General features: G+C 38.8%; 1 protein-coding gene across 1 annotated transcript in view; it reads left to right on the forward strand.

Moving 5' to 3' along the window:
• LOC306786186 (VPS10 domain-containing receptor SorCS1-like) overlaps nucleotides 1–20,329 on the forward strand; it is a gene marked incomplete at its 3' end in the record, with an annotated part of 38,822 nt that overhangs the window by 9,456 nt on the left and 9,037 nt on the right. Inside the window, exons 2-17 of the mRNA XM_079280876.1 lie at nucleotides 4,606–4,673; nucleotides 5,548–5,647; nucleotides 5,875–6,033; nucleotides 7,426–7,499; nucleotides 10,914–10,978; nucleotides 11,460–11,578; nucleotides 11,912–12,001; nucleotides 12,870–13,049; nucleotides 15,371–15,517; nucleotides 16,660–16,762; nucleotides 17,013–17,089; nucleotides 17,624–17,715; nucleotides 17,871–17,978; nucleotides 18,252–18,369; nucleotides 18,492–18,625; nucleotides 19,702–19,815. Of these exons, the coding sequence (XP_079137002.1) occupies nucleotides 4,606–4,673; nucleotides 5,548–5,647; nucleotides 5,875–6,033; nucleotides 7,426–7,499; nucleotides 10,914–10,978; nucleotides 11,460–11,578; nucleotides 11,912–12,001; nucleotides 12,870–13,049; nucleotides 15,371–15,517; nucleotides 16,660–16,762; nucleotides 17,013–17,089; nucleotides 17,624–17,715; nucleotides 17,871–17,978; nucleotides 18,252–18,369; nucleotides 18,492–18,625; nucleotides 19,702–19,815 (1,748 nt within the window). The remainder of the gene's footprint in view (nucleotides 1–4,605; nucleotides 4,674–5,547; nucleotides 5,648–5,874; nucleotides 6,034–7,425; nucleotides 7,500–10,913; nucleotides 10,979–11,459; nucleotides 11,579–11,911; nucleotides 12,002–12,869; nucleotides 13,050–15,370; nucleotides 15,518–16,659; nucleotides 16,763–17,012; nucleotides 17,090–17,623; nucleotides 17,716–17,870; nucleotides 17,979–18,251; nucleotides 18,370–18,491; nucleotides 18,626–19,701; nucleotides 19,816–20,329) is intronic.

The raw sequence follows: 20,329 nt of genomic DNA on the forward strand, positions 1-20,329 counted from the left end.
AAAAACATCCAGTCATATTAATACTAGGGGTGTAACGATACGCGTATTCGTATTGAACCGTTCGGTACGAGGCTCACGGTTCGGTACGCATGACGAACCGAATACGTTTTAATAAAGAAATTTAAAAAAATCTTTAAAAAAAAAAAAAACTTTATTTAACCAGGTAGTCCCATTGAGATTAAAAATCTCTTTTGCAAGATGTAAGTAACAATACAAGATGTAAGCCAGATGTAAGTAACAATACTACACAACATTAAGGAGCAGTTTTAGTTTTTTATGCTTGTGTTTTTTATGCTTATGTGTTGCTAAGAAGACACCCCAGAAGATGGGTCACTCAGGTGACTTCCATCATTGTTCAAAGTCAAAGAATAACTTTATGATGTTAGTTGTAATGAATAAATATATTTTAAAATCAAGTACATTTCTCTGGCATTTATAGTTTTCTACTGTACCGAAACGTACCGAACCGTGGCTCCACTGTACCGTACCGAACCCAACCGTGGATTTTGTGAACCGTTACACCCCTAATTAATACCCATCAAGTCCTGCATGCAAGGACAGAAGATGTTTAATAATTCACTGTGATTTCACTTCTCTTTGTGTTTTGTGTATCAGGTTTTATTAGGAAGCCCATAGTTTTTTTTGTGCAAAGTGATATTGTGAAGTCACTTTATAATGGGCGACCGTGGCTTACTGGGTAGAGAGGGTTGTCTGCCAACAGAAAGGGCACCGGTTCAATCCTCGGCTGCAACGTGTCCTGTGTCGAAGTGTCCCTGAGCAAGACACTGTACCCCTAACTGCTCCCCGGGTGCCTGTCATTGGCAGCCCACTGCTCCCTATATATACAGGGATGGGTCAAATGCAGAGAATAATTTCCCCACTGTGGGTCTAATAAAGGAATGTTTCTTCTTCTTCTAATTCATGATTGCAGTGACCTGCTATCCATATGAGAGCCAACAGCTCTGACTTCAAACAATCTAGCTTCAGCGCAACATCTGGTCTGCGAGGAAATGTTGCCTTTGTTAATGAAGTGATATAATTTGAAGTGGCAGACAAAAGCCTCTGTACGTTACATGTCTCAGGTGGTGTTGAAGTATTTGAGGATGTGCTGTCCCGCAGGCTTTTGTTGCTGCAGAGTGAGTTGCAGGGCCATAAACAATGTAATATAAATAGACAATTCTTTCTTTATTAAAGGCATGCAAGTGGTGATTTCATCAAGTGAAGTTCCATACTTAAAGCTATACCGGCCCCTGGGGTCTTTGAATTTGCTCGTTAAAGTGTGTTTTTGTTCTTATTCTTTGAAAAGCATTTGTTGTCACATTGTTAACACCACTGTGGTGTTAATATCTTGGAGGCAGGTGTTCTCACCCTTTTTCCTTCAATGTGTCTTAGTTGTGACATTCTTTGTCACCAGTTATCACAATTTTAAATACCAGGATTAGACAAAATCTTCTCTCTCCTATGAACATGTTGATTTAAAATCGTTATGTTTAAAACGGCTAAAATCGATTTTATTAGATTTTGCACTAATGTTTTGTACTGTAATATTATTTTATTACATGTTGGCTACAGTTTATTACATTTATTTATTCATTAGTTATTTTTCATTTGTGACCGACTCTGTCTAAACTAGACAATAAAAGAGAGTTATATTGCATTCATTCATTTATACCGTATATACCGGCTTATCCCATATTGGAGCTTATCCCATCATACAGGGTAATACCTCAGACATGTGACCAGCTTTTGATGTGTCATATCTGTCTTTATTATTAATATTCCAGTCAGTAACTCCTGAAACAATTGCTTTTATGGAATCATCCATCTGTTTAATTGCAGTGGCTAAATATGATGACAGTTGTATTGATGAGGCAACTTAATTCCAACAGCTGATGAAGCTGGATCAACAGGGTTGGTGAGACTGGGAATGAATCGTACTGCGTATTCTGTCGCTCCCGTCATTTGTCTCAGGTGTTCACCTTTCAATAACAGAATCCCCCCCCCCTTCTGCTTTCGCGATAACCCATCCCCTCTCCTCTTCATACAACACCTTCATTTCTCATACCGTAGTCTCTACACCCTAAGCCCTTTAAATCACCATTAAGCCTCCATTCATTCTTACATAATGATCAAATTCATCCCAGTCCATTTACCTCCAAGGTTTAAGATTTACAAAGGATTAGAGGTTGAAAAATCAATTTGCTTGCTCTTGGATGTCAGGTAATCCAGTTTGAAGATATGTTGGTGCCACTGCAGTCTAATGGGCTGTGCACTACATGGTGGCTGGCATCAAATGGGACACCTTTGTTGAAATTCAAAGGGAAAAGGTAAGCTAATATATATGGCATTATTGAAATCCAGAGGGTAAGTTCTGCCATTATCCGGTGTGTGGTGTAAGCATTAAAAGAAGTAGCCTTCGTCCAGTGATTTCAAATAGTAATTTAATGGCTTATGTGACATGAACTTCAAACACCTGTTTCACAGAAATATCTACAGAGTGAATATTGTATCACCGTATTGATGCGTTAACTGCAGCCATGGGACTTTACCTTTCAACATCCCTTTGAACACAGGGAACCTTTCTAGCCTGCATAGTTGGATGCAAATTATATCCGACTGTAATCCTGGATCCTTCCCAAGCAAATGCATAAAGTTAATCGCCATACAGAATGGAGCATATATTTTGTCCTCATTTTCAGACTGCTGCTGCTGGTTGTTTTATTGCGTATGCCAGTGTCCATGAGGGTATGACTTTTGGAAGGTATAAAGGGCACTTTATTGGAAGATCATAAATCTCTGCAACCCAGTCTGGACACTTGGTACCATAGTTATAACAAGCTACATGGATTATCTCTGAACTCGCGCTCATATAAAAGATTTCACATTCAGCACAAAGTAATTGCAGAGTCAGAGTTTTCCTATTTTTCATAATGTTAGAGCGGAAACAAGATTCATCAATATGATCAACAGAGAATTATTCTAATTGTTTAATTGTTTAAGTAATTTCTAAAGGAATAATGGAAAACATTTGTTTCCAGCTTCGCATTTGTGAGGATTTGCTGCTTTTCTGTGTTTTAATCTGTAATGTCATCGTTATTTTGTTTGTAGGACGTTTGATCAGACCGAACAAGACATTTAAAGAAGTTGTCTTAGGGTCTGGGAAATTGAGAAACATGATAACATAACAGGAGTTTCTGTATGTATACCAGCAAAAGATGGGAGGACGCTTAATTCGATTTCATTGGCTTTGGTGATTCTGTTTATTGATACAAGAATTAAGAATATCATGTAAGAGATTTGGATAGTGAGTAGCCCATATTTAGGATGGAGCACTTGTGTACTATTGTTTTGGATTCATAAATCAGAGATACTGTTACTGTGTTTTGTGGTGTTGCACCAGTAAAATATGTTGGCAAACAGATGGTATTGACCAATTTAGCTTTAAAAATTGATTTCCTGCTAGATGCTGGAGTCGACTGTACATAAGGGACGTGGATGGGCCTCATGTGTGCACACTGTGTGTCTGTCAGTTTCAAGAAGGGGCGGGCTTTTATTTAGCAGAGATGAGGATGACGGGCTCGATGAGGAAGTGTGCAAGCAGGGTTTTAAAAAGTTCAAATTTCTTGTTTACATGATGGAGTTCTTACTCGTTATACAGAATGTTACCCCAAGCACTCACAACACTCGATAATTAGAGGATAGCCATGAAAAGATGCCCAGAGGGTCTCCCCTAGAGAGCAATATGATCTGCAGATTTTACGATTGCACAGTGTAGGCGGGGCCCTGCGCTACATATTTGAGTAGAGGGTGAAGGGCACAATGCGAACTACTGCTTTTGTGTAACAGACTGTTGAGATTTTGTGGCCATTGTGGAAATAATGCATTCTTTGGATGGAAGTTCTTATTATAATACGGTTTTCCTCATATTGTTGCCTCACTGGAAAAGGAAATTAAAGTAAAATTCTGGTTAAAAGGTACATAATGATGTCTTTATGCATCAGTAGTTACTTGTACATACAAACACGCAGGCTTTGATTTTGGGTTCAGATTGCTGCTGAGGAAAAATGAAACAGAGGCAAATAGAAATGTCCACAGTGAGCCATTCATTAATGTCTGGCGTAATTTAGAAGACATCTACAGCTCTTTATGTTTATTAAGTAAAGGCCTGTTTATTGTAAACCACATACCACTATGACACTTTTTATGATCCTCTTCAAAGAAGATGTCCATGATATTTACGAGGTCTGTCTCTCTGTGCCTGCAATGCACAGTATTATTTATTCATTTAGTCGTAGTTTACCAGTGGTAGCATTTTCCGGTCTACCGGGTCCTAGAAACCATTATAGCGTGCATATGTGGTCAGCTTTTCCTCAGAGAATATACACAAAGGTTTATAGCATTACAACAAAAAAAGGAACGGGTTGACATGCCATCACAGTTTTGTTTTGTTTTTAATAAAGCTGTGTCTGTCATGGAGCATAAAAGACATGTGCATGGATGGATCGGCTCTGGGTTTTTTCTCACCATATATGTGACGCTTTGCCGTTCACCAAACTGATGATACCACTCCTCCGAAGCTATTAATCAGTTTGATCTGTTTCGTAGGTGATCCTCATGTTGACAAAGTACTATGACTTCAACTCTGGCAGAGTAACAGAGAGTTCTTTGTGGAGGTAAGATCTTCTGTCTGGTTACACACATGATTTCAAACTGATTGCTTTAGAAATCTGTTTGTTCTCAGAGACTCGTAAAACACGGTTAAATACAATGCTTTGTATATGTGATTGATGTTTAGGTAGAGACCAAATTGATGTTTAGGTAGAGACCAAAAACAGAGCCAAAGGAGAAAATATTGCACTTGCATTCATGACATGACTCTAAACGAATGATAATGTTGCTCCACTACTGCAGGATGTGCAAATAACCAAGTGTTTGGTGACACGTTTGCTATATTAACTCAAAAGGTCATATTTCCCAAATGCCCACACTCAAAACTAAATATCTTATCAAATATAAAACTCCAGAAAGCCACAAAACTGATTTTTTTATTTAATAATATGCAGAATAAAACATTTTAAGGCTGCTTGTTTCTGAAATGTCACAAAGCATCTGAGAGCAGCATCTATTTAGCTGACAAGTCATATGAAGACATCGATAATGAAGTCAACAAAGCAGTGCTTTGAGGGCAATTCATATTTTCTTTTGTACATTTCTGTTTTCAAAAACAATCAAAGCTTTTTTTCAGCCAACAGGCAAATATGTCCTCCATGTGAATTTTAAAAGATGAAAATCACAAACATGAAATTACATTTTTACCCCAAAGCGTCACAAATTATAATGATAGTAATACCTCATTCCCCTGCAACACAGGATATTCTTGTTTTGTTGATAATTAAAAGAATCTTCATTCATCTTGCAAATTGCTTCCTGATTTCTGCGGTTTCAATTTTCTGCTTGCCTGATGTGCTTAATGATACCATCAGCATCTTAACTAGTAGGCCTTTCTCCATATATGTATTTCATTTGATCCTTATAATCGGATTTTAGGTCAACTGATTATGGGACCACATACGAGAAGCTTAATGAGAAAGTCGGGCCAAAAAACATCCTGAGCTACTTGTACGTGAGTCCGAACAACAAAAGGAAGGTACGTTTCCACATGCATCTTATAGAAAAATCCTGCCTTCCTATATTGAATGATTAGGTCAATTGTTGTTGCTGTGTTGCAGAATTTTTTCTCATTTTCACTACATAGCATCCCTACAGACATTTGCACCAGGTGTCACAAGTACACAAGTACACATAAGCCCTGTGGAATGGATGCTGTCAAGGTGGGCCGCTGACTCCCCCGTCTCTTTTCTTGTCTCTTCTCAGATCATGTTGCTTACCGACCCGGAGGTGGAGAGCAGCCTGCTCATTAGCCTTGACGAGGGGGCGACCTATCAGAAACACAGCTTAGCCTTTGATATCCTCAGCCTGCTTTTTCACCCCGAGCAGGAGGACTGGATCCTGGCTTACAGCCACGACCAAAAGGTAACGTGTAGCTGTCAGGTGGCATGAAATAGCTGTAATAAAAACTGAAAATGTGATCCCTGGCTGCTGAATAAGGGCTGTTGTGGAGGGTTCACATGATGCTTATCATGCACATGTTAACTCTGAGTGTTGTTCCGTCAGATTGTTGTTCTGTCCGATTATGAACCACAAGCCGGTTGGGTCGCAGCAAATTTAATATCACTGATGATACAAAAGATAGGTCAAAAGCATTTACTTTGATAATAGCGGCTAGCTTTCAGGACATGGTGTTCGTGAGCAGAAATGTGCCACTTTAGCCAAGGCTGCAGTTTCCAAAACAGAGGCATCTGATCACCTGCTCCCCTAAACAAGTCATGAAGTCTGGCGGCTGCAGACTCGAACTCTGAATGGATATGCCCCAGACAACTCAGGGGAAAGATAAGAAGAAAGACACAGCCAAACAATCCACAAACACACACACGAACACACAAGTGCAAGCATGAACACGCACCTTTCATTACTCTGTGTGAGAACCCCGCTGTCTGCTTTACTCAGCACCGCAGACATCAAACTCGGCCTTCCCAGCCTGCTATTGCAAGACTTGATTTTCTGAGGTAAAAACCGTCAAGGTCTGAGAAGTGAGATAAATGGTGCAGGGAGGAAGATGAAAGCTTCGTTGAGAACCATCGCAGGGTCAAAATAAAGATGCTCTAGAGAAGTTTGCCTTCAGGTCATTCTATATATCTGTGTAAAGCTAAATTGAATCAGGTTTTTTTTCCTTTTAACTGCAGGAATCAATCTTCGGTTGGTTTCATTTTACATGTATTGATTGTCGGTCATGTCTTTTAAAAGTTTAAAGCTCTTAGATAAGGCAAAATGATGTTGATTATCCTTGTAAAGCTCCGGGCTTAAGATGCTTTGCCCGATCATTATGGCAAGATGACAGGTGTTCTGAATGCTTTGACATAAGTCCAGCTTTGCATTAAAAAGAAGGCTAATGGCTTTATGGAACAAAAAGACTACGACAGTGATGAGTGATGTTATAACACCAATTAGGCCGAAATCCTGCTGAGTTATGAAGGAGACACTTTGATTTGAATTCAGAGACCAATTTGTCTGTCCTCCTTCCCTCTTTTCCAAGGCATCAGAGCGAATCGTCTTTCCATTTTTTTTTTTTTTTTCTGGTTTCAGAGTATAACTGTATTTTTACAGGAACTGATGGATTTTCTCATCACTGACTCAATATTCAAAACAACATCAACACACTGACGCCACAAAATCAACAAATCATGTCAGCTGCTTGATAATATAGTTAGACATACATCAGGAAACAATTCTCTTGGGTATTATGACACGGAACATTATTCTTAATGCTGTAACTCATTTGGTTAATGCATTCCTCTCATTTTTCAGCTCTATGTCTCTGTTGAATTTGGGAAGAGATGGCAGCTTGTGCACGACAGCGTCATCCCCAACAGATTCTACTGGTGAGATCAACAATCAGTCATTTGCAGAGGCTTTTTCTTTCTGGGAGAGAAATGCCGCAACATCGCCGCATATTAATTTCTTTCCATCAACACTATGAATAATAGACCAGCACAGAACAATTATACATTTAATAATTAAAATGTATGCATTTTTTTTGCATTCTGTTCACAGCAGTAGTCGGGGAAATGCATTCACTGTACATATCGACATGCTCTATAAAATATGTTTATTTGTATTTTCACTGACATGGTAGAAACAAGTAATAGTTTAGAGTAACACGTTTAGAGTAACACGTTTAGAGTAACACGCTTTATACTTTACAGTGTGTCGCAGAAATAATCATTGAATTCAAATAATTCGCCACCGTTTTTATTAGTCAGTGGTCAGTGAAACAGACTTAAATAAAAGTAAATAGGTATTAGCAAAATTTACTGAAAGTATAAAAAAGTGAAGTACTTGCCCCTTTTGATTGAAATGATCATTGTATCAACTTTCATTTCGTGTTAATATAAATGCATGAATTCATTTTTTGGTGGAACAACTTGTTGCGAAATAGAATGACACATTTTATTCCCATCACTTTTATTATTGATTGCCAAATGAAGCTAGGTTTTTGGGGAGGAAGATCTTTTTCCTTTTCTTTCTTTTAAAAAAAATATTATAAAAATACCAGTGTGCTGTTATACATAATATGTCATCCGCTGAATGGAATCTGCTCATTCAATATTGATTAGATACCACAGTATTAAAAATCAAATCTTATCCAAAATTACAATGTGATAGCTGATCTATAAAGCACAGAATCAGCTCTGATGTTGTGGCAGATAGCTTCTAGGTGTCTCTCAGAGTGTTTTAGCGTTATTAGCTGTCAGGTGCTGGTACGGGGATTATGGCCCGGGATAAATGTGTAATTTATAATGTTTTTCATAGTCATTGGCTCCAGAATGCCTTTCACACACACAGAACTAAGGAAGAAGAACCACCGATTAATCAAGGTGGTTGGAGTTACCTTCAGTACATGCTTTTACAACTTTTGCATTAGTCTGGGAAACACATTAACAACAATATTACAGTAAATAACAATCACTTTAACGAGGAGGTGACAACTAAGTAGACACAACAAAGACTATATCTTGTTTTCATGAGGCTGATGTTTTGATCCTCAGAAGGTAGACGTATGGCACTCTTTTCTTATTGGGGTTGAAAAGTAATCTTTAACCGTCCCATGTTAGTGACTCTCTACCTGTGTGTGTTATCTATGCTATTTATTGTGTCATGCACATACAAGTTAACAGCCCACGTGGAGTTATAAGAGATATATTTAAAAAAAAATCATCAATCCAGAAAAAGGACTCCTTAATAGAAAATGTAGCCCATAAATCATCACATAATGAGCAATAAAACATGATCAATCATCTTCAGTCCCACCTAAATCACAGAACAAACAAAGCTCTTTCTCTTCTGTAGCTCATGGTAATGTACCTAAACTCAACTGTGCGTACGGAGATCTTTGAGTTCAATGTTGCTTTACATAAGGCTCTACACTGTGGTAGCTTTCCATAAGACTATATCCTCTTAATTAGGTTTGTACCAAACATCAACAGACCATCTTTCCTCATACATCAGAAACAATTTGCACTAAGCTTCTTAACTATTAGGATGCAACCTGTTCTGATAAAACAAGGAAAAATAACTTGATCACACAGAATAAAGATTTTACCTCACCAACTCACAGATGTCCATGCGACAATATTTTAGTGGTGAGCTGCTGTTATATGCACAAGGCAGGTATGTATTTGCAGCTTGAGTTTATATGTTTATTAAGGACAATGGTGCCTGAGTTTTCTTTAGCATCATCCTGCAGTTGTGTTACTAGATGATCAATTAAAAAAAACTAATTTTTGATGTTCAAATATACTTTTCCTTTTGTTGTTGCACGTTTTGTTGTTACACGTTCCCCACACCATCAGAGATCAAGGATGAAAGAATTTCTTTCATCGCATCCTGCACTGCTCATCTTATCCGAGAACATCTGACAAACATGATTTACAAAAACATGTTAACAGCCACCCTCGCGAGGCAGACATACTGGTGCGTGTTGGTTATGGGAGCACTCTGTGTAACATTGCAGCGGTTTATTTAAGAGCAAGTGCTGCTGTTCCCTGATAGAATTGGATGAAGTATTTGACAGAAAGTCCATTAAAAGAGATGGAGCTGTGAGGCAATTACCGAGTGCTGATGGAAGCAGGATGGCGGCTTTTTATATTATAGTTCAGACACGGTATGGAAAATGAGAAGAAAGCCATCTTCTGTCACAACAGCTGCTATTAATACAACAAGTGGTGACTCTTGTACGTCATGAATAATCTCAATTAGTGAATGAAATGGCTAAGTGCACCTTAGCCATAAAGTGCATTGCAGGTCAAATGTCTGTCAGGCCAGTGTTTATCGATACGGCTGTTGTATTAATGGGCCTGAGAGGACAATGCTGTATTTTCAATGCACCATTACAAATGCAAAATGAAAATCGAATATAACCGCAAATGTTGCGCCTCTGATAACAGAAAAACTGAAACTCTTGCTGTGAGCTAAATGCATTCATACAGTTTCTCAATTGTCTTTTTTTTCTTACAATTATTCACACAGCATCCCTTTTATTAAATATTCCTTGGGGCAGCAGAAAAATAGTTGCCTTATTAAGCCACCTGATGTTCAAAACATATATCGAGAAAGTTCAAATTACATTACAAATGTTCTGTAACTAAGTCTACCACATGTACAGGCACTGCAAACTGCATGACCTAAATCAGTGGCTCCCAACCTGGGATTCACAACCTGGAGTTCCTGGATAATCTCAGAGATTACAAGATGATACAATGGGTTCAAAAGAAAAGCATACGCTTCTGCTTCACAAAAGTAAACGCGATTTTTTTCCCCCTTGTAAAATACTGCATACTTTCATATTTCCAGGACTGGGTTACACAAGCTATTCATAAATCAATCTCTAAGTTTGTGTGTTAAGTCTTTCCTTTAGCAACTCGCTAGTGAGAAACTAGTGATTTTTCGAAATAAAGTTGCACGTCAACAATTTGAATTGTAATTTAAAATATGTGGGCACATGATGATATCATTAATGCACACATTGTCAGAAATGATGCACACAAAATCATTAGTAATGGACAAAATGTAATTACTAATGCACGCCATGTTGTTATTATTGCACACAATGCACACAAAGTGATTATTAACGGACACAATGTCATTTTCAATGAACACAATGTCATCATTGATGCACACAATGTTTTTAGTCACTGACACATTGTCATTGTTATTGGACACAATGTCGTTATTAACAGACACTTTGCTTTAAGCAGAAATCTTAAATGTCTTACATAATTGTCTTGTTGTTACAGGTCCAGACTGGGTTTAGACAAAGAGCAAGGAATGATCCACCTGGAGATCAGCATCTCTGATGGACGTGAGTGATAAAACATGTCCAAATTATAAACATTTGTTGTAATTCCTAAACCTCGAATTCGAAAACAAGTAAGAGCTTCTTCTTTGTTTTTGTTTTGCTTTGCTAAAACTTACCTCCCCATCTGCATTGGCTGCATAGAGACTCCTCATACGATTACGCTAATTCATTTTTCAAGGGCCGGCTGTGACTTGGCTCTTTTTATTGGCCACAGTGCAGAGAGGGGGAACTTCCACAAGGCCTTGTGTGTTAATGCCCTGTCCCTGGGGAGATTGCCTCATTTGGCTGATGCTAACACACTGGGACAGCTCTCTCTCTCTCTCTCTACTTTATCTATTGGTGAGAATAAAGATTGGCCTCCAAAATGTTGCCTCTATGGCTCTCTTAAAACCATCAGCAAGCTAAACCTTGATGGTGGACTACAGAAAGTTGTTTGTTTTTCTCTCTGTTACATTTTTAGCACTCATTTCTTGCTTGCCCACAGGGTCACAGTACATCACTTGTAAACTTCAGAATTGCTCTGATGGAAACAAGGGCAAGCCTTTCCCTGGATTTATCATCCCTAATTCCCTGGTGGTTCAGGATGAATACGTTTTCATCCAGGTGGGTTTTTATTGCAAGTTCTGGCTTCATTAAAGGACAATTAAAAGCTGTAAAACCACTGCATTTAATCGCATCTTAATGTACAGCCATGTTTTTCATTAACTAAAAGGGGCCATTATCCTGGGAAAGGATGGCATGAAATTTAAATCACAATGACGTGTATTATGCTACAGCTCCACTCTACCATGATGCACAATATTCCAATTAGTAGCAAACCCAGAATTTTGATGGAGGCTTAAATTGTTTGATACATGCTGCTAACAATCAGTGTGCACAGTGAAGTTTATGAATATTTACCTGAAATGTGATTGAATTATAAATTGCTTTTTTCAGGTGCCAGTAGGTGGTCAGCCTGTCCATTATGTGTCCTATAAAAGAAACGCTTTCTACCCAATGAAGCTTCCCAAGTACACTCTGCCAAAGGTGAGACTGCTGGAAATTATGCAGTGTTTGGTGAGTTGACCAAGCAACAGAACAAGTGCAGCGTTCATTTTTCTGTGAAACACGATCTATTCCTTCAGGCTGTTTTGTGGTATCATGATGACTTGGTGAGGGTTGGTTTTTATGTACGGTTGTTCCCAGTTAGTCATAATGTTTGCCGACAATCCATTGAATTGTTTCCCCCACATTATTATCCTCCCGAAACTGTATTTAGTTCTGCATAATTACATCTTGAGATCATGCTTTCATTTAAGACCCATGCATAGATTTTAATGAGTTTCCCTGTCGTCTGTATCAACAGATATTTGCTTGAAAATGAATGAATGTGGAGTTGCACAGTTTCCCCACAACTCTAAAGGAACTTTTTGAAGCAGAAAGGCCAATTTGCATTTGTACAAAAACATTGTTCTGCACTGAATCCCATTTGCTAAAAGCACAGCAGGGGTTGCTCAGTGGTTTTAGAGACCATGTCACAACAACAGGAGAGATACCTGCAGTGTTGTTTCCATCAGTCTGTCCGTCCATCCATCCAACCATGGATGTGTCAAAATTCCCTTGAGCAGGACACACATCCCCTACCTCACCTCACTCTGGAGAAGAGATTCAGTTGAATTAAATGGAGCCTGTCTTGATTTTTAATGCATGGCATGAAACTGAGGTCTAATCGCTGCTGATCCGGACCGAATGATGTCAAGAAGTGACGAACCGCTGGCTTGCTGCTTGAGCTCTGTGGCCACTCTGCACACACTGAAACGCAGATTCACTCTTTTTTGTTGTTGAGAGAACTCATTTGAGTCAGTTCTTAAACCCCTACAGGCATCTACAGTACTCATGAATTTCACATGTTTAGGACTTGCAGATAATCAGCACAGATGACAACCAGGTGGTGGCAGCGATTCAGGACTGGCACCAGAATGACTCCTACAACCTGTACATGTCTGAGTCCAGAGGGCTGTTCTTCACCTTGATGCTGGAGAACGCTGTGAGCAGTGGAGGACCAGAGGGCAACATCATGATAGACCTCTATGAGGTAGGCAGCGACGGCGCTGTTGGGCGGTGCTGTCGTCCTTTACATGTTTTTATTCTATTCAGGCGTGCTGAAGCAACTCAAATCACCGGCCTGGCTTTATAACTGCTGCAGTTTATAGGGCGTGTTCATTGATGTTTACTCCTAAAACAATCAGCGACATGACCATTTGTGCAATTATACATGAAAATGATTTTCTATTCAGCAATACCTTAAACTTTTTGTGCAATTCTACACTCATGCCTTTATATTCTGTATGTTCCAATGCTGCTCGTACTTGGATTACTCTTTACATTAATTAGCACTGAAATGATGTCAATCGAATGACGGAAAATCCATCAACAACTTTAAATCTCTTATCAAACAAAAATGCCAAACATTTGCCAGGTACAGGTTCTCAGATGTACTGCTTAGAGATGAGGAGTTGCTGTTTCATCGATTTTGTATCGTTGCGAATTCATTATCTGACTTAATTTTCTCTGTTTTTTAACTATTGGCTGGACAAGAGTAGGGCTGCAACCAACGATTGTTTTCATTCAAACTGTTTTTTGATTAATTGTTCATTTTTTAGGTCTGTACAATGTCAAAAAAAGGTGGTAGTTGTTCATTGTAATTTGCTCGAGCCGAAGGTGATGTATCAGATGCTTTGTTTTATCCAACCGACTGGTTTTATCATTGCGAAACTCCAAATTGTTCAGTTAACAATAATGTTCAGAAAAGGACAAGCAGGAAATTGTCACATTTGAAAAGCTGGGATATTTTTAGTAACTTAAACGAGTTGCAAATAAATTTTCTCGCGACTGTTGCAGGATCGAAGCAAGAGAAGAGCTCCCTTTTTGTTTTGAGTAATTCATTTTCACAAGGTTCTTAATAAATGATTAATCAGAAAAATATTGAACAGATTCATCAATAATGAGAGTAATACTTGGTTGTACACTTTAGTCATGAATCCACTCACATTCACAAGCAATTTAGAATAACTAATCCACCTAACTTTCATTTATTTAACCATACGAGGGAACAGGAAACTGTGTATAAGATCACAATACAAATTCAAATTCCTGGTTTGGGGGCTTGAGCAGTAACAAGAGACTCTGACAAGTAAAGAACAGTCAGACAAAAACTTTGCTTGAAGTTAATCTTGATTTTCTCGAAGTGTACCCTGCGCTGTCTTGGATGTCCTCACCATAATGGAACAGATGTCGATTGCGTTGAGTGCCTCTCTCGTGTCTCTGCCCACTTTGATCGTACTTTTCATGTGACATTTGGACACAAAAAAAACATTTAGCCGGTCGAGTCTTCAGGTAACGAAGCATCTGTACAGAAGTTGAAGAAACACTCGTGTCATGTAAAACCCATAGTCACAATTCAGGGAATACAGCAGCTTTAACTTGTGCCCTGAATATGTTATATCTGTGTTGACAGATGTGCTATGAAGTTTGCAGTGGCTGCACATGTATACATCACTTTAGATTATCCTCATCTGCAGCCAGAAGTAAAAGCGTCACATTGTTACAAAAACACACCTAAGATAGCCGTCAGCAGTGGTTACTCTCACTGCTCACTGACCTCCACAGACATTTTATGTGAAATTTTGAATATGTAGATCTTACCAGCTAGAGCAGAGAATCGGGATCAAAGGGGAAGTGTCTGCCGAAAGAGGTTGGATATCGAGGATTTGCTGCCTTTGCTGCCCAGAGCACTCAGCACACTGGGAATTGAAGGAAAAAAAGAAGAGGACAGCCATTTGAGAGACCAGAAAGAGCCTCTACATGGCTATGGCTGAAAAGAGAACACCTCTGGGTGGGAAGTAGTTCGTTATTGCCAGCTGGACACAAGCAGGGGTCTGATCAGCCTCTGCTGGGTTGAATGGGGGAGGGAGCATGTTGTTGAAAGAACCCGGAACACCTGATGATCCCAGGAACTTCACTGATGATGTGTCCAGCATTTTCAGAATGTTTATTTTTTTTAAACTCACCTTTGTCCAGAAATATTTCGCGACTATGACTAGTGGAAGATATGAAATGGTGATTCTTTCTGTGACAAAGATGTGTGCACTTTAAATGGAAGAGAAATGTGAATAGCCGCCGCGCATGAGAGTCTGCATCTATGTGCACAGAAGAAGAAATATCTCAGGGCTGTGCCATATGTTGTTTTGATTCCTACAGATGGTCCAAAATAGTGCTCCCTGTCAGAAAAACTATCACTTTAAGACATCGTCTCCTCTCCGAACTAGGCCTTCAGCTTTACTTAAGTCTGAATACATTTTTTTCCTCCCTTTTTTGTTATTTTCCCCCACTGCTCTCCGTCTCTCATGTTCGCAGGTTGCCGGGATTAAAGGGGTGTTCCTGTCAAATAAAGTTGTCGAGAACCAAGTGAAAACTTACATCACATACAACAAGGGGAGAGACTGGCGTCTTCTTCAGGCTCCAACAACCGATCTCCAGGGAAACAAGGTCTATTGTGAACAAGTAAGTGGGCCACTGACAAGAGATAGATTTGGTTATTTGGATTTCCGTTGTCTTCTAAAAGTACCGTACATATACAATGGATGAATAATGATCTATCCATATATGTATGTGTGTGTGTATGTGTATATATATATACATACATACATACATATACATACATATACACATATATATATATATATATGTATATGTTTTTAATTAATCTCCTTAATTAATTGGGAATCAAAACATTGAATAAATGCACATTGTTCTGTTGTTATGGTATTATTTCGCCTTGTGAGTCAGTGAGTGTCATCATGGGAAAATGTGGTCCTGGAGACACCTGCTGTAGCAGAACTATACCACAGAAGCACTTCTGAGGACTTTGGCCTGTGTTTGTATTTCTGCTGACAGATTGTGTGACTGCGATAGCGTCTGAAGATGGGTGTGGTCTGAGCAAAGTGCCAGAGGGAGTGGGAATGGACCATGAGTTTAACTTTTTTTTAAATTCATTTTAAAGACTGCTTTTAGTTCATGGCAGAAATAAAAACGCTTTACATTATCACATGGTGACAGGAGAAGACAATACTAAAAGACATGGTGTAGAAATAGGAAAATGTTCTAATAATGAATGGAAGCACACACAAAGTGGGGTAGACCCAGTCAACAAATCAAACCACTTTCAGCCCAATAAAGGTCCCACAAGTAATTGCATCATCCAGACAGCCTCTTACTGTACTCTTATTGGATTGTATTTTATCCATAAAACTGTAACTGTAATAACTGAAAATACACATTTTGATAATTTGTGATGTTAAAGGGATCCTTCCATATTGAGCTTCCTGCATAAATGATTTGCAGTCAGTTTTATCTGTGGAGACTTGGTCGTGTATGATTCTACTTAATGTTTTGTGTTGGGCAAACTTTTTACTTTAACATATTTACTACATTCTGACAAACACGTTCACATTTCTTTTCCCGATCTCTGCACCATAAGATTTAAAAATTCATGTTTTTTGTTAATTAATTAAAAAATAATGACAAATAAACAATTTAAAAATCAATTCAGGGCGGTTATCGTGACATGTGAACCAGGTCTGTATCAAACCTTTCAATTTCACGTTTTCAGTTCAGAAAATTAATCTTGCGTTTGTGCTCTGCAGCCTTACTGTTCGTTACATCTACACCTTCATGTGTCTGAGAATCCTTACACCTCGGGAAACATCGTCAGCAAAGACTCAGCTCCAGGAATTATAATAGCGTCAGGTGAGGAGATTATCTGATTTGAACAACCAACTGTTGTTTACTCTTAATGATGGTTCCTCGATTGTATCTCTCAGTCAATTCTGTCCTTTAGTTCAGTTCCCTACGTTTTCAAACTGAAATGAAATCAATCTTTCCTGCATATCTTCTCCATGTTACATCAGCGCAAAGAATTTTTTGTTTTGTCTGAATAAAAAAAAAGCAAGAAAGCAACTGCACTGAAAATGGTGCTGATCGTACCTTTTGTATTCAGGTGTGGTTGGACCTGAGCTGACCAGTAATAATGTCAGTATTTTCATCACATCTGATGCTGGAAACAGCTGGAGAGAGGTACAGTATGATAACTGTACGACTGGTGCCTATACAATGGCTGCGTTTCTCCAACAATAGTTTTTTTTGTACATTACTTTGCTGAATTTTTAAAAAAACTTATTTGATTTGAACTTTCCTTCAGTATAATATAAAACAAAAGGACAAAAATATGACTTTAGTCAGGCATCAGCCAAATTAAGAGCAGGAATATGACTGAGCTTTCAGTGCCAACTTTCACCTCTCGCTTTCCAGTTCTTGGTGAAGAAATAAAGAATTGGGGTTTGACACCCAGCCTTGTGAAGAAGTGTGCATCTCTGATCTGTAAAACGAATAAACCAAAAGGAGCCTACAGAGGCAACACTTGCTTTAGTTTATTCACACAGCTGAGACCCTTGTGTTAAGAACAGTTTCTACTTTAGTGTGTCGGTGTAAATATGCATGTCCCTTATGTCGTCATTGGTGCACACTTTGTGTAGACTCAACTTTTCTCTGGTGTGATGAAGTGAAGCTGGTTGTGTCTGCAGGTTTATAACTGTATTGTTGTGTCTGCAGGTTTTTCAGGAAGAGTACAGCGTGTTTTTCCTGAATCAAGGAGGATCTCTGGTGGCCATCCGACACACACCTCTGCCAATTAGACACATTTGGTAAGGCTCTCCAAGGGTGTACCCAATCCTTTTAGAGACTGTACTCGATCTTCAAACAAGGAGTGAGGCTGCTTTTCTGCTAAGGATTGTCACACTGAATTCAACTCTATTTGTGGCTAGTCTGTCTGTGATCCAACCATTGTTCTCTCCCTCAGGCTGAGTTTTGATGAGGGCATAAACTGGGACAAATACAGCTTCACCTCCTCTCCGCTCTATGTTGATGGGGTACTGGGAGAGCCGGGAGAGGACACCCTCATAATGACGTAAGATACGAAGGAATCAAAAGGAGCTCCTGTGTTTGTAGTTTGCTCTGAGTAATTATATATTACCCCAGTAAAACGTTAGAAGTGTACATCTAAGTCTATTCAATGTGATTTTGAAAGGGTGTCATGAGCCCTAGATGTTTCTCAACCCACAGAGGAATATGGATTAAAGTCGGTGCATTCAAATTACCCAAATGTTGAGTTCGTTTTTCTTATTTTAATCTGCCCCATATACCAAATGTTTTGACCATGTATTATGGCTTCTTTGTGCAGAATATTCGGTCATTTCAGTCATCGATCTGAGTGGCAACTTGTCAAAACTGACTTCCGGTCCATTTTCCAACAACGATGCACATCCGAAGATTACATGACATGGCAGTTACACAATGAGGTAAGCTGCCACTCGCTGATCAAACCCCAGTGAATCTCTTTGATTCAGTCACACGATGAAAGCAAGATGGTAGAGAGAAAAAAAGGATAAAGGACCTCAGAAATGTTCATGATTCATCACAGGGCGAAGTGTGCATCATGGGAATGAAGAGAATCTTCCAAAAGCCAAAAGCAAACGTTCGATGTGTCAAGGCCAGAAATCAGTATATTTCCCAGATGTCAGATTCCTGCCCATGCACAGAGGCAGATTTTGAGTGGTGAGTTCCCTGCTCTGCAGCTCTCTTTTCATTTCATTAAATCCAATACAAAACCTTTTATCAGTCTCCAGAGGCAGAGTCTGAAGCAAACCTAAGGCACAACAAGAGGAGTGTTTGAAGATTTAGAGGTTGTTATTCTTATTTCTGTTGTCTTTCTATCGACTTAGGGTGTTAGTTAGTATATCATTTTAAAATATGGCATAAGTTGTTTTTACTCTTAGCTATGAATAAGATATATACACGATTGTGGTTGTACTCAATCCAATATAAATTAAAAATAAACAAACTGGGGTTTAATGTCGTGAACTGTGTTCTGTGATCACGCATTACATCAAACAAAACTTAAAATGTGTTAAACAATTTAATCAACAACAATTAGCAGGAAGTGATTGATTTGGACATCATTTTATACAACAGTAATGATCATATCATCATAACCCAATTTAACTGACAGAAGATAACTGAAAATATTGAAGCTCAGCCCCAACAGTCAAATATGTGACAGCAGTTCATTTCTGCATCTTACTACTTCTATCAAGTGCACTTGAATAGGTTTGAATCATGAATACAACGAATGCCTCACTCGAGAGTCTATTATTTTATACTTCTGTATGTCTCACAACTTGACTTTGTCTCTTATGGTTCTTGTTTTATCTCTCTGATCTCACTGGTGCTAAATGAACAGCTCCTACCACTAAATTAAACAAGCTTTACGACACTTTATGACAAGGTTTATTCAACTTTCTGACTCTGAGACTGTGTTTCTCTGATCATGATGAAAGAAAATCTGACGGATCCCTCTGACTTTCTCGAGGTATAATTATACTTTGTAAAAACACGCACGACTCTTTTTCTGCCTTTAGAAGTGTGATACATAAAACATCAAGTCTCTGTGAGCTGCCGGGCTGTGAAAAGTTTTCACAAGCCGAAGAACACTTCTATTCCCAGTAGACATGTACTTACTGTGTATGATTCTACTTGAGCTGAGTAATTATATCTTATATTTTAAATGATAACTAATCTGGATAATTCCTAAGTGTTTCTCTTTCTTTACCTGTTGTTCCAACGTAAAACAGCGACTACGGGTTTGAGAGGCAGATTGACGGGAGCTGCGCTCCGGCTTTCTGGTTCGTTCCTGCAGCAACATCCAGAGACTGCATCGCAGGGGACAGCTTCCTCAACACCACAGGGTACAACAGACTCCTTTGTGGTGACACGAGCAACGGGAGTACTCGGTGCAAAAATGTCTCCGGTTACATTCAAGCTCAACTTTCTTGAAAATCACCTGCTACTCTGTGTGAAAATGTCTGTGCATTATGCACGATCCAAGAAAGCTTCTTAACCTTCGGAACAGACGCAGGAAGGAAAATCGGAGGAAAATCAAAAAACTAATTGGATTACAAATTGGTGTCGGGCTGACCTACGAACTACCAGCACCTGAGCCCACATGCTGCAATTTAAAGTGCTCTAAAACGTATTAGCAAGCCAGTAGATAATTCAAAATAATTAAAATAAAAGGATAAATAGTTGAAACATCAACATTTTCATAATAGTTGTGTTTTGTATGATAAAAATATGTTATTTTCTATACAGTTAATAGTGTGAAATAACATCCATTACAAACTGATGGCTGTTGTTTGAAAAAGCTAATTGAGCTCATCTATGGGGGTACGGTAGACAAAAGCAGCTTTGGAACCACTGTTG

This window comes from Melanostigma gelatinosum, assembly GCF_949748355.1.
Source record: "Melanostigma gelatinosum genome assembly, chromosome: 12".
NCBI lineage: Eukaryota > Metazoa > Chordata > Actinopteri > Perciformes > Zoarcidae > Melanostigma > Melanostigma gelatinosum.